Source organism: Strigops habroptila, chromosome 3, assembly GCF_004027225.2.
Source record: "Strigops habroptila isolate Jane chromosome 3, bStrHab1.2.pri, whole genome shotgun sequence".
In the NCBI taxonomy this organism is placed as follows: Eukaryota; Metazoa; Chordata; class Aves; order Psittaciformes; family Psittacidae; genus Strigops; species Strigops habroptila.
Window position 1 is genome coordinate 88,930,744 of NC_044279.2, and position 12,639 is coordinate 88,943,382.

At 37.4% G+C, this 12,639-nt stretch overlaps 1 protein-coding gene across 4 annotated transcripts in view; it reads left to right on the forward strand.

Moving 5' to 3' along the window:
• The window catches only part of LOC115604886 (bifunctional heparan sulfate N-deacetylase/N-sulfotransferase 3), a 65,405-nt gene that overhangs the window by 29,302 nt on the left and 23,464 nt on the right, over positions 1 to 12,639 (forward strand). For 3 of the 4 annotated variants that reach the window (XR_003990433.1, XM_030478438.1, XM_030478437.1), the window contains exons 5-6: positions 3,150 to 3,335; positions 5,992 to 6,120. Coding sequence is in view for 3 of the 4 variants with exons in the window: in XM_030478438.1 (XP_030334298.1) it covers positions 3,150 to 3,335; positions 5,992 to 6,120 (315 nt within the window). In the remaining variant the exon portion in view is untranslated. The remainder of the gene's footprint in view (positions 1 to 3,149; positions 3,336 to 5,991; positions 6,121 to 12,639) is intronic. The other variant, XM_030478439.1, reaches the window with a different exon arrangement.

Sequence of the window (12,639 nt, forward strand, 5' to 3'; positions counted from 1 at the left end):
ATCATAGAATAGTTAGGGTTGGAAAGGACCTTAAGATCATCTAGTTCAAACCCCCTGCCATGGGCAGGGACTCCTCCCACTAGACCATGTCACTCAAGGCCCTGTCCAGCCTGGCGTTGCACACTGCCAGGGATGGAGCATTTACCAGTTCTTTGGGCGACCTGTTCCAGTGCCTCACCACCCTCACAGTAAAGAACTTCTTTATATCTAACCTAAACTTCCCCTGTTTCCACCTGAACCCATTACCCCTTGTCCTATCACTACAGTCCCTGATGAAGAGTCCCTCTCCGGCATCCTTGTAGGCCCCCTTCGGATACTGGAAGGCTGCTATAAGGTCTCCATGCAGCTTCTCTTCTCCAGGCTGAACAGCCCCAACTTTCTCAGCCTGTAGATGACATACTATACGATGTATCTTAAGTCAAATGTAGACAAATTTAGAAATATGTTGCATCACTGACACTGAAGAGTACACCCCTGTGTGAAATATTTTCATTTTATATTTAGAATTCTTTTCTCTCCTTTCTCTTCTTGTATTGCAGCACATATTTCAGTGGAAGTCAGAAAAGCAACTAGCATTACATTTAGAAAAAGAAATGGAAGGAGATAATAGCTATTGACCCTCCCCTGGAGGAATAATATACACTCGGTATCCTAGATTTCTTTGTAAAATTATTTTCAGTCTAATACAGATGAACACGATGACCTCTGGTTCTTTACACCTGTTTCCTTATTCCAAATCAGTTGCTTCCACAGGCTTTGTTTATTGCACCTCTGTTTTTGCTCTAAATGTTTTGCTCAGGAAATCAGCATAACAGAAACCATAATATTACATAAAAACAATTTGTGAAAATAGTTAATTTTCTATTGTCAGCTTCAGAAATAAAATTCAGCCCTGTTTTAGGTAATGTCATAAATTTCTTTTTTCTTCACCACTTTCAATGTTCTTAATACTTACAGATACATTAAATGCTTTTCGTGCCTGAAACTATGTATAGACATATAGACATGAAGCTACTCATTATGTTTCATTTGCTTAAAGCATTTAAATTAATAACAAAGATAAGTATTGTGCTTTTTTGAAATAGGCTGAAATTGTGCATGCCTCATGCATTAGACTGAATGTGTATGAAATGCTTAACTCAGGAATAACAGTCACTAAGGAATAATGGAGACACTAATACATTCAAGATGATAGGCTCATAATTAGAATGAAAGATTTTAATTACATATTTATTACTGCATATAGTAAAATGTGAGGGGAATACCCCTTAAAAAACAGACTTGTTTCTAGCTAAATGAAGAAGATTAAATGGGACATTAGAGAACGCAATTTCTTACGTGTTCTGTAAAGATTTTTCTTTCTAATGTTTATGCATGCTTAAGGGAAGTAGAAGAGATAAAAGGAAGAATTGAGACAACCTGTGGTGGCATAAAGTAGTGTAAAGCAGTGTAACTGATGGCGTATCCATTCTTTATCTCCCCATGCAGTAAACCCGATAGGCCAGATCTTACTTGTTCCTACTTTGACAGATTACACATAGTGTGCCCCAGCTGTAAACCAGCAGACGATGTGCTCCGGGGGTGCAGCAGGGTCACTGATGGGTGTTGAGATCTTACGCAGGAGCAGTACAGCCTTACAAGAATTTCAAAAGCTGCACCAGCCTCAGGGTGGTACAATATTATGCCCTCTTATGTGTGCCATAAATTGCTAAAGGGAAATAATAATTTCACCAGTTTTTTAAATACAGAAAAATTAGGGTTCTCAACTGTGATTAAACCATATCTGTCTGTTGAGCACACAATTACACTAGGTTCAAAGTAGCCCTTTAATGAGGAAAGAGTAGCCTTCTTCCCTTGCAGCTTTCACATCTTTAAAGTCTTACTTCCCATGTTACTCCGGAGCAGAAGCAAATGCTGCTTTGTGAGTTTGTTTTGTTTTGAGCTGTTAGGAAAGTTGTCGTATTTAAATTATAACAGATATGTCTAATACTGAATCTTGACTATCTAAGCTTTTCAAGTCCTGTACATTAGGTTTCCTGCAGTAGTTCTTCTCCAGAAAAGGTGAAGAAAGGTGATTTTACTAAAGGTGATGTACCCGTTTTTCCTTGAGATAAGACTTAGCGTTTTTCATATTCTTTAGTAACTAGTTTATACAAAGGAATAGACCCAAGTATCAACCAACTCTTACCTTTGTGCACAAAGAATGATTAGAAAATATGGTGAAGATGATCATACAAATACAATCAATATAAAAACCTCTTAAACAGAATTCAGAGATTGTGCACAGGCAGTTTTCCTAAATCATTGCAACATAGCATCTTATGGACAGTGTATTCTGCTAATCAGACTATCAAAGAAACATCTGCTATATACCATTCTTTTGAAAAGCAACCTGTAAGAAAGGAGAAAAGGTGTCAAAATTCATTAGAGTATGTTGGAAACCAGAAACTGGAAAGAAAATATATTGAGTGTCAAGAAAATGTAATACTAGCAAGATCAGTATGTAAACAAGATAGATGCAGGAGTCTGAAAAATAGGTGGTGTACTACAAAAGGGGTTGCCAGTGTACAGCACCTGCCTATTATCCCCAGAATTTCACAAGTGGTTATCTTTTCTCCTTTTTTAAAATGACGCTAGCATGGGTAAGCTGGTTTTCGAATATGGTTTTATGTTTTGAGTGAACTAGAGAGGAAATGCAGTGACTTTCTATGAAATTAAGCTAACAATCTAAGTAATTGCGTAATGGAAATCACACTTTTGTAATTGTAACTACCAAATGCTACCTGTTGTGTTGAGTATGTGCCAGGTAATTTTCTCTCTGAATTCTTCTTAGTTTGTAAGTAAATTCTTTGCAAGAACTTGAAGGAATGCAGCTTTCTGTTTAATATAGATTGAGGAAATCAACATAAAATACATCTATATCTCTTTTCCCTACATACTCAAAAATATTTGTTAAAAAGGCTTTTGTGTTAAAATCCTGTGTTTCATCTTACCATGCAGCCTTCCATGTCCCTTACATATCAGCATATTTTGATATCACCGTTATTTGCATTTCAGACTTGGATCTCTCACAAACAAAGGATTCAAGAAATGCCATAACATCAAGTTCCTTAAATTTTTTGATCAGTGATTGTTCTGCTGTGTTTTAGGAACATGGTATTCCAACTGATTTGGGCTATGCAGTGGCTCCACACCATTCTGGAGTCTACCCAGTACATGTTCAACTCTATGATGCCTGGAAAAAGGTCTGGAATATCAGAGTTACCAGCACAGAAGAATACCCACATCTGAAGCCTGCACGGTATAGGCGAGGCTTCATCCACAAAAATATCATGGTGAGTTGTATTTATGATGTTCATATTACCACCACTCTACCATTTTATGAAGAATTTGTTTCTAAGTGGAAAAGCACAGTATCCCAAAAGTTCACATCATGAGAAGCACATATTGCTATGCGTAAGTAGCAAGATATATTTGACGGTATCTTGTTGATTAAAATCAGTCTGTTGCTGATTATGTTACTGCTGATGAACGTGGCCTCCAGGCACCCCGCTGTTAACAGTTAACAGGCTGCTAACTGTTCTAGTCTTACTGTTAATACATGTTCAGACATCTCAAAGAAAAAGTCAACTTTCCATCTTTTAACAGAATACTATGGGTTAGATTTCTAGCAGGTTTTAAATTTGCATAGTGCCATTAACTGCAAAAGAGTTTTGCAAGTTTATGCCATCTGAGAATCTGGATCTTGGTGCAGAAATATTTTTTTCTTGCATTGAACACTGCACAGTTGCCCTTGTTTTGCTTCCTGCCATGCAGAAATATGAACCATGCTTTACAGTGTGGCTTAACCTCACAGCTAGCCTTTGGGCCCAGGCAATCAGTCTGGATGTCGGGCAAACACTCAGAAGGCTGAAGAAAAGCAGGCACACATGCACCACCACCCCCCTCCAGGCTATGAAACTGCTCTGCTGAGGTAGCCACAAGTCAAGTCACACAATTCTTCTGTATTTGTACAGAGCGTTGTTCATTGACAGCAATATTTGCCAAAAGGGGTTGTGCACAACTGTGGAAGGTGTTATGCCAATACCATCTGGTCACCGGGGCATAGGCTATTTCTGATTCACATATTGTCGTTCTTGTCTGAGAAGTGTTTCAAAACAACTTTCCGAAATACTGGATGATATGTTCTTGATTAACTTTCTTTGGAGTCTGCAGGAGAGCGGTGAATGGGAAAGATCCTAGTGTGTGTACTGTGTTATACCTCTGCCTGCACCAAGCAGTTTTGGAGGGTCAAGTATCTTAGCGCAAGACTGTCACTTGGCTTATAACAGAATTGAGGTCTTGTCCTCGAGTTACCAGGGATACGTCTTTTCTAAGCAAAATAATAATATTTAAAAGTTTTGATCAGTTTTTTGATGAAGCAAACTAACATGACCCCCAGACAGCCAGGAAAAAAATTGACACCATACGGATTTGAGCTACAGCAGCAGCTGCATGTGAAATAGTGGGTTTGTGGATATGCTCAGAGGCGTGAAGCATTTGAAGTCGACTGATGGGCTCAGAATGCCCCAAAATATCTTTCATAAATTTTTGGAAAAACATGTCATTTGAAGACTCATAATGAGATTTAACACAAGGACACCAGGGCCAAAAATCTATTTCTAATCACAGCCGTATAAAACCACCTGGTTTGGGAGTCTGAAGTTCTCCAGGGCAAATGCATTAATATTTTACATCTTCAGGCTTATAGTGATGAATATATTCAGTATAAATTCAGTAAAATTGTTGTGTAAGATTTGCCAGAGCATTTCGCATTCAGTACAGCTTCATTCTCTGCCTCTGTGAAGAATTGTTCTCATATTTCATCAGTGAAATCCAAGGGTTTTTAAAAAGCATGTGCAAGTTTATAGCAAACATACAAATTCCATTTTCTGGCAATACAGAATTCATGATCTGTGGTCACGGTATACTGTACATCACAAAAAAGATGTTGAGAAATGAAACTATAAGAAATAAAGAGTGTCTACAAAACTACAGTCTGTGTCAAGTAAGGGATTTTTATGCTTTAAAAGTTTAAGCTATAATATAATGAATGTCTTAAATTGACCTAAAAAGTTTGAGATGAATCCCAGTTTGAGAATTATACATGAACATCAATACTCAGCTGTTGATTTTCCTTGAAAAATAGACATGATTGCAATACTCTCCAGCAAATTATTTTCTGAAGTTGACAGAAAATATTTTTAAGTTCTGCTGGAAAACCTAGCTGCATTTATCAGCTCTTCCTATTGAAAAGACTTGTTCTTTGCATGTTTTTAAAAATATTTTTGTTTATGCTACTTTATATTGCAACTGGCCATACAAAACTTAGCACAGCTGAATGAGAAGTGCATTTATTATAATGTGAGCATTACCCGCAAAATTCATCATGTGTTACTGTAGAATTATTACTGGTGGTGATGCCTAAGCCAAAAAAAAACCCAAACCAAACCAAAAAACCCCCACCAAACCCCAGCAACAAAACACCAATACAATATAGACTGACATTAGTTTGGATTAAGTTTCAAATTATTTTAAGATTTTAGAAATCTTTGATGACCAGACTTCAGATACTTGGTTTTAGGATCAGGTGTTACAGACAAAATAGTTTTAGGAGGTTGCTGAATTGCAACTTACTAATTGAGATCAATCTCCAGTTTCAAACAAAATGTGATGAATTTTTGGACATTATGATTTCACTGATAATAAAAATGTTGTTTCTTTCAGTAGGTGCTATTTATTGATCTGCCAGTGTATTAATTCAACTAGATCATGATCAACTTCTGGCAAAGCTGTGATGAGAAATCTGCCCAACAGTTACCACAAAGGAACAATTTCAGTTATGTGTTACTTACATGGCATTTATTATCTTATTAAAAGCATAAATATTTTTGTTTTGTGACTTCATCTTGATTTCCCACCCCTCTACCCCCACCCCCCCCATAAATTCAGGTGCTTCCTAGGCAAACTTGTGGCTTATTCACCCACACAATTTTCTATAAAGAGTATCCTGGAGGCCCAAAGGAACTAGACAAAAGTATTCAAGGAGGAGAGTTGTTCTTCACAGTGGTTCTCAATCCAGTAAGTACGGTGTGATTTTTGAAATGTTCTTAGAAAAATAGTGAAAGGAGAAATTACTGAATGCTTCAAGGCTAATCTGCTGCATCTCCCAAATAGTAATGATTTGTCACAGTGAGCTCTTCTGCTTTTTCAGTTAATTAACTCAAGGTCTAATTTTATATATATATTCTGTCAGTTATACAAGGACGATCTCTACTTTTCTTGACTTTTTTGTCAGTAATGCAGTAGTAGCAGCAGCCTTTCATGTTGCTCTCTACTTTTGCATAAAATAAGAACCCTGAGATAAGAATTCAAGTGTTAAGGACTGACCACTATGAGATGAGTACCTCAGGTGAAGTCCGTTTTCCTTTTTTGCCAAATTTATATTCAGAAATGTTGGGAACACTCATTGATTTGAGAAAGTTGCAAGCAAGGAGTGCATGTGCTTAATTCTGTTTTGAGAATTTCAAGTGCTGATTCATAATAGCTTTGAAGAAAGGATGCAAATAAACGGACCACACAGTTAATATGTCTAATTAACCTTTAATTTGTCTTTAATAGAAGAATAAACAACAAACGAGGCTGTGAAACTACAGAATTACTGACATAAGAGAACAGTATACTACTCCAAAATGGGACGGGATTAGGTTGGTGGCATCAAAACTGTCCTTTAAGACAGGCTTTTAGGGGAGGTTTTCATCTGAAGTCCAAATGAAACATACAAATAAATTTACCCATTTTATACAAATGTAATCACTAGGATTCCAAATCACTAGGAATACCAAAGGGAACAAAAAAATATTTCCACTGAAATCCTTTGGAATAATATCTTAAATATTTTTGTGCCCTTTTTTAATCTTTCATAATTTAATGGAAGTCCAAAGGAAAAAAGCTTCTGTCAGCTACTTGAGCATTTTATGTGCAGGTCTATTTTTCTAGCATCACCTTCTTTCAGACTATAGTTTTGGTTCTTTGAGAGCAGTTACTGTGGTTTGTTTGCCTTTTACATGTTCACATAGCAGAATTAGGAAATAAAACTTCACTTCCTCAGCACACGTGTTGTCTCCCTTCTAGAGGATGGCAGTAGTCCCAGTCCGAACTTTAGCGATAGATGCCATTTCAGGCACAGCATGTTAACAGAGGTGAGACCTGGAAAATTCCTTGTATGGAGGGTATTGGTACCATAACAGTTTTGGCAATATATGGATTTTAACTAATAGCTTAACAAATGACACTGGGGGGAAGACATAGAGTAACATTTTGAGTCAATGCAAACTGTATTCCATATTGAAACACAGCCACAACTTCGCCAAAAACTATTTTACTATTTTACAACAGTAGGGAAAAAGCAAAATTTAATATGGTTGTTCGAGGCATAAGCCTTTCAAATTAAAAGAATGAGGGAGGGGGAGGGGAAGACAAGATAAGCAGTGAAACAATCATAGTTATTGGTATTAATAAGTTTGATCATGCCTGCCTAACATCTTTGAATGTGAGTATGGTAATGTATTTTTATATATTACAATCAGGTCTTTGATTTGTGCATTGTGGTGTAGATTGTATGATCACCTAGTTCTGAGAACTGTGATATTCCAAACACAATACAGGCTAAAAGAATAGAAGCTAAATGCACTATTTTCTAAATACAACCATAAATTAATATGGGGCAAATGTTTCCCAAGACAAATTGTTGTAATCCTTTTAAGGAATGCCTTTGAAAAGATGATGTATCTGGTTTTAAATATCTGCTTATAAACACGTTCTAAAGTTATAAGCATCAACCTGGCATGTAACCAATTTCAAGATTACAGTTCACACCTTTGTTTTTTGGTTTTTTTAAGTAAGTATTACATACGTTTTTATACCGTTACGTGAAAGTCAGAGTTGGGCAAAGATTTATGCGTTAAAATGAAAACTGAAGTAGCTTTAGGAATTTATCTAATTATGAAGTAGCATTTTGGATTTGATAAGCTTTTCTGTGTTTTCATTAAAATATGTGGGATGTCTTAATGTGAAACACACAGCTTTTCAGAGGATGCAAAAATTGTGTTACGAGGCAGTTCCTAAACATTATTTTTCACTGATGCAAAGCTAAGAAGAAGAAACATTACCTAGGAATGATTACAATGTCAGCAAAATAATATTCTCAACAATGAGTACATAGATATTTAGTTTCAAAAATGGATAACACATTATATTGATAATCCCTTATATATCAATGTCACTTATTCTTTAAGGCATTGACACACTGTGGAAGGAATAGAGTTGAAAATGATGCAGAGAGTTGTATAACAAAGTTGTGGAAATCCATGGTACACGTTCATCTAGAACGCTTCATAGACTCAAGCTTACATGCAGAACTGAAAGCAGTTGAATGAAGAGGACTATGAAGGACTTAGAAAGACTCCAGTGTGATGAGAAATCAAAATGATCAGGATTGATTATATTTGAAAAGAGATGAAAAATGGAAACAGCTTTGAAATTGCATGAAGAACCTAGACAGTAAACTCTGGTTAGCTGTCTCGAAACAGAAAACCAGAGGATACCCAGTTAAATGAGATGAGCATTTTAATGAGAATTGTGTCAAGATCTTCTTTCAAGGTAGTGGTTTTGACACCAAGAACTTAGGAAGATTTGAAATGAAGAATTAAATTTGGTTGGATTTTCTTCCCTGTAGTAGTTAAGACATGTATTCCATATAAACTTATGCTTTATGTAACTCTTGAAAGCAGGGAAGACTTTCATAGGGGATTTTTTCACACCTCTCCCAGCAGTAGAGGATCCTGTACTATTCTTTTACATACCTCTGATGCCATCTGCTTCTGTAGGCAGCATACTGCACTAGATAAACAGGCCAAACACAGGACACATCTACTAGTTTTATTCTTTTTTTTAATGTGGAAAACTTGCTATTTTTGTAAGTGTAAAATTTCAATAATTAGTGAAACAGATCAACAGTATGAAACGGAGTATCTCTCATCTGCTTTCTACCAGTTCTTCAGATTTTATTCCTAAAGTTTTTTCCAATTTGTTAATCTGTGATTTAGTTTTTAAATGATGATATTGAAGGTATATTTCGATTCTAAAATCCAAGTAATCTAGTATACCAAATTTTTCTTCATAGAAGACTGCAATTTGAGAGATGTGGTCTAAAACAATGTTGTATGTTGCTTCTTTTCCAGTAGCATCAGTTAAGGTGTCTCAGTTTAACTTTGTAGAAGGCACACATAACCCAGTCCTAAAATATGCTTTGAACTATTGAAGGTACAGATCGGGAGCTTTGCTATTTTACAAGGTCAGTGTATAAAGGAAAATAACAGTTCATGAAAACATTCTATACTTTTTCTGCCCCCAAGAAAAACAGAACAGAATACAGTTCATACACTTCATTACAAAGTAATGTGTGTCTACAGATCTAAAGAAAAGGGAAAATGCCCTGTGAAGAGGAGTTTGGTGAAAGCCTTCAAATGGTTGACAGCCAACAATGAAACTAATGTATAGCCAGCTGTGTGTTCTCCGTATGATTACAGCACTACTGATCAAGAGCGAAGACTGTTAACGTTTTAGGCCCTGTGTCTGATTGATCTTAAGATAATTGTAATCTTAGTATGCATTTAGTCCTAAGTAGTATTTTCCTCTAATTTTTACCTCTCCCAAGTTACAGTGAGTAGAGCTGCTATTAAGCTAATTGACTTGCAGCAAGGGGGGGAATTATCTCCTTTAGCACTAAAAATTAGAGGATTTATGTGAGCATCAGCAGAACTTAACTGTATCTTTATGTGACCCTGAATAAGATGAATAGTCAGTGCTAGTTCAAATCAGCAGGCTTGGTCCACCTCATGAGTGAGTGAGAAAGGCAGCAGTTTCATAGAATCATAGAATGGTTAGGGTTGGAAAGGACTCTAAGATCATCTAGTTCAAACCCCCCTGCCATGGGCAGGGACACCTTCCACTAGACCGTGTTGCCCAAGGCTCTTTCCAGCCTGGCCTTGCACACTGCCAGGGTTGGAGCAACCTGTTCCAGTGCCTCACCACCCTCACAGTAAAGAATGTCTTCCATATACCTAACCTGAACTTCCCCTGTTTAATCCCATTACCCCTTGTCCTATTGCTACAGTCCCTGATGAAGAGTCCTTCTCCAGCATCCTTGTAGGCCCTCTTCAGATATTGGAAGGCTGCTCTGAGGTCTCCATGCAGCTTCTCTTCTCGAGGCTGAACAGCCCAAACTTTCTTAGCCTGCCTTCATGTGGGAGGTACTCCAGCCCCCTGTCATCTCATCCTTGTCCACTCGTGCCCATTTTGGGAACTCTTGGGAATTCCAGCAATAGTTTAGGGAGTTAACCGTGAATTGGGGCAGGGGAGGAATTGTGTTTTGCCTAACATTTTGGTTGACTGCAAAACACAAGTATTCCTTGCCTTCCTAGCTGTTCTACAAAAATCACTGAGACAGAGTCTGCTATTTTGTGGGTGGAATTGACAAAATATAAAAAATCCTAAATAAACAGGCAGCAGGGAAAGGCTGTGGAGCAGACAGGATTACCTATCTCATTAGAGGTGATCCCTTGTAACAGTGTACAATAAATGCATTGGAACTCTGGGCAATAAGAAAACTTTACCTTTCTAAGATACCATTATTCTTCTTCTCCCCTGGAAAGCCTTGTGGAAGTGATTTACAGCTGTTAGTGGAGCAAGTCTCTTGGACAGTACTGCCAACATGGGTAATGCATAATTTACAGAGAAAGGCAAAAAAGTTTCTGCAACAGCTGCAAATAAACTCGAGTTTCCTGTCAGATCAATAATTCAGAACTACACCAAATAGGCAATTTTGTTTCTTCTTCTACATCTTCCCTGGCTATATTTATATAGTGGAATTATATTTATAGTGGAAACACTGCTATGTAAATCAAATTCATCTAGTTGGCTTGCTGTCTCTGCAAGTGGACAGATCCATGTCAGCTGTGAAGCCAGCAGGACAGCCTGGGGAGTTGCAAGCTGGGATTGCAAGCTGGAATCACAGTGGTGGAATTGAACACAGCTTTTCTGGTAGTATACAGGTCTAAAAGGAATATTTTTCAACTGTAGATAGACTTTCAACTATAGATAGGGCATAGACTGCAATCTGATTCATTATTCTATCACTTTGTTAGTGTAATGGAGCAAAACCAGCTGCGAGTCTCTGTGTACCTGAAACAAAACTGTTCAGAGTAACACAGAGACAATATCAGAACTGCAGAGTTTGCACAATGCCAAATTAATTGGAATATAGGTGTTCTGAGAGTTAGATGTACTCTTGTGGCCTGTAAACATTTGTTCAGTAGCTAAAATATCAGCAATATACTAAATTGGTAATGCATCTGATTCTAGTGCCTAGCAGAGATCACCTAATTATTTGTCATTAGTTATTTAACTTCATTTTAAAGTGTTGTGCTTAACTTCATCGAGTTGGGAGGCCTCAAGATTGCTTTTTAACGTTGTTGCACAGATTGGAGGGTGACACAGTGCTCATGACAGAAGTACCTTGATGACTGGTTTAATAATATGAATTTATTTGAGTTCAATTGCCTGCAATAAATTTATACACAGTTAAAAAGAAAACGATGTGCCCAGTGCATAAGTGGTTATTACCATTTTTTTCTTATACCAACTTTTCTAGTTCCAGATTTAAAATGCCAAAATGATAATAAATCTGTTTAACAGCATCAGTGTCATTGCAAGTCTCAGTCCTTCCTTGCCTTCCCTGATGCTTGCCGAAGAAGGTAGAGTTGCCCTCCGAAAAGGGAGTCCTCTCTGCTTTCGGGTCGTGGTCCAAACCTGACAGCTTAGTGCAGTAGTCTCCAAAGTGGGAGAATAATACATATTACAGCTTCAGTGTTACAAGTATATGACTTATAAATAAATATACGTACCTTGGGCATGCATGCTCAAAAAATTTTTACAGATAAGTGTGCGCCCTCAAAAAAGTTTGGAGACCACTGGCTTAGTGGACTACTGTTCTACAGGCTTGTCACTATGCTAGAGGCTTTTGTGCTTAATTTGTTTCACTCTGCTGTAGACATCGCCACTTCTTTTGTTTCCTGCATTATTACTGTAACTGAAACTAAATCAAAAAGTCTTCTGATGCAGTACGCCATTCAGGAGGTATAAGCAGAAAAGGAGTATGAAGAATAATAATAGTGGGGTATAAGTGCAATCTGTTCATCTGCAAAATGTTTGTGTAAAATAGAATTTGAATGTGGAGCAAGGTACATGTTGCTTATCAGGGTATATGTAACGGACTGGGAATACTTGCAGGTTGCCCAGCACAAAGATATCCACTCTGCTATTTTCCATCAGAGCAGTTAGTCTTGCTTACCACAAATCACTCCTGTCCCAACAAAGAGAAGCTTCATAATTCAACTTTCTAGACCATCACAGGGAACTTGGTAAGAAGGGGGGGGGGGGGGGAAGTATTTACCACTATCCTTGAATGGTTTCTCTCATCCCTGTCTTTCCAAAAAATAGAGACCACTTGACTTGAGGGGGAAGAAACCAGAAACGCAA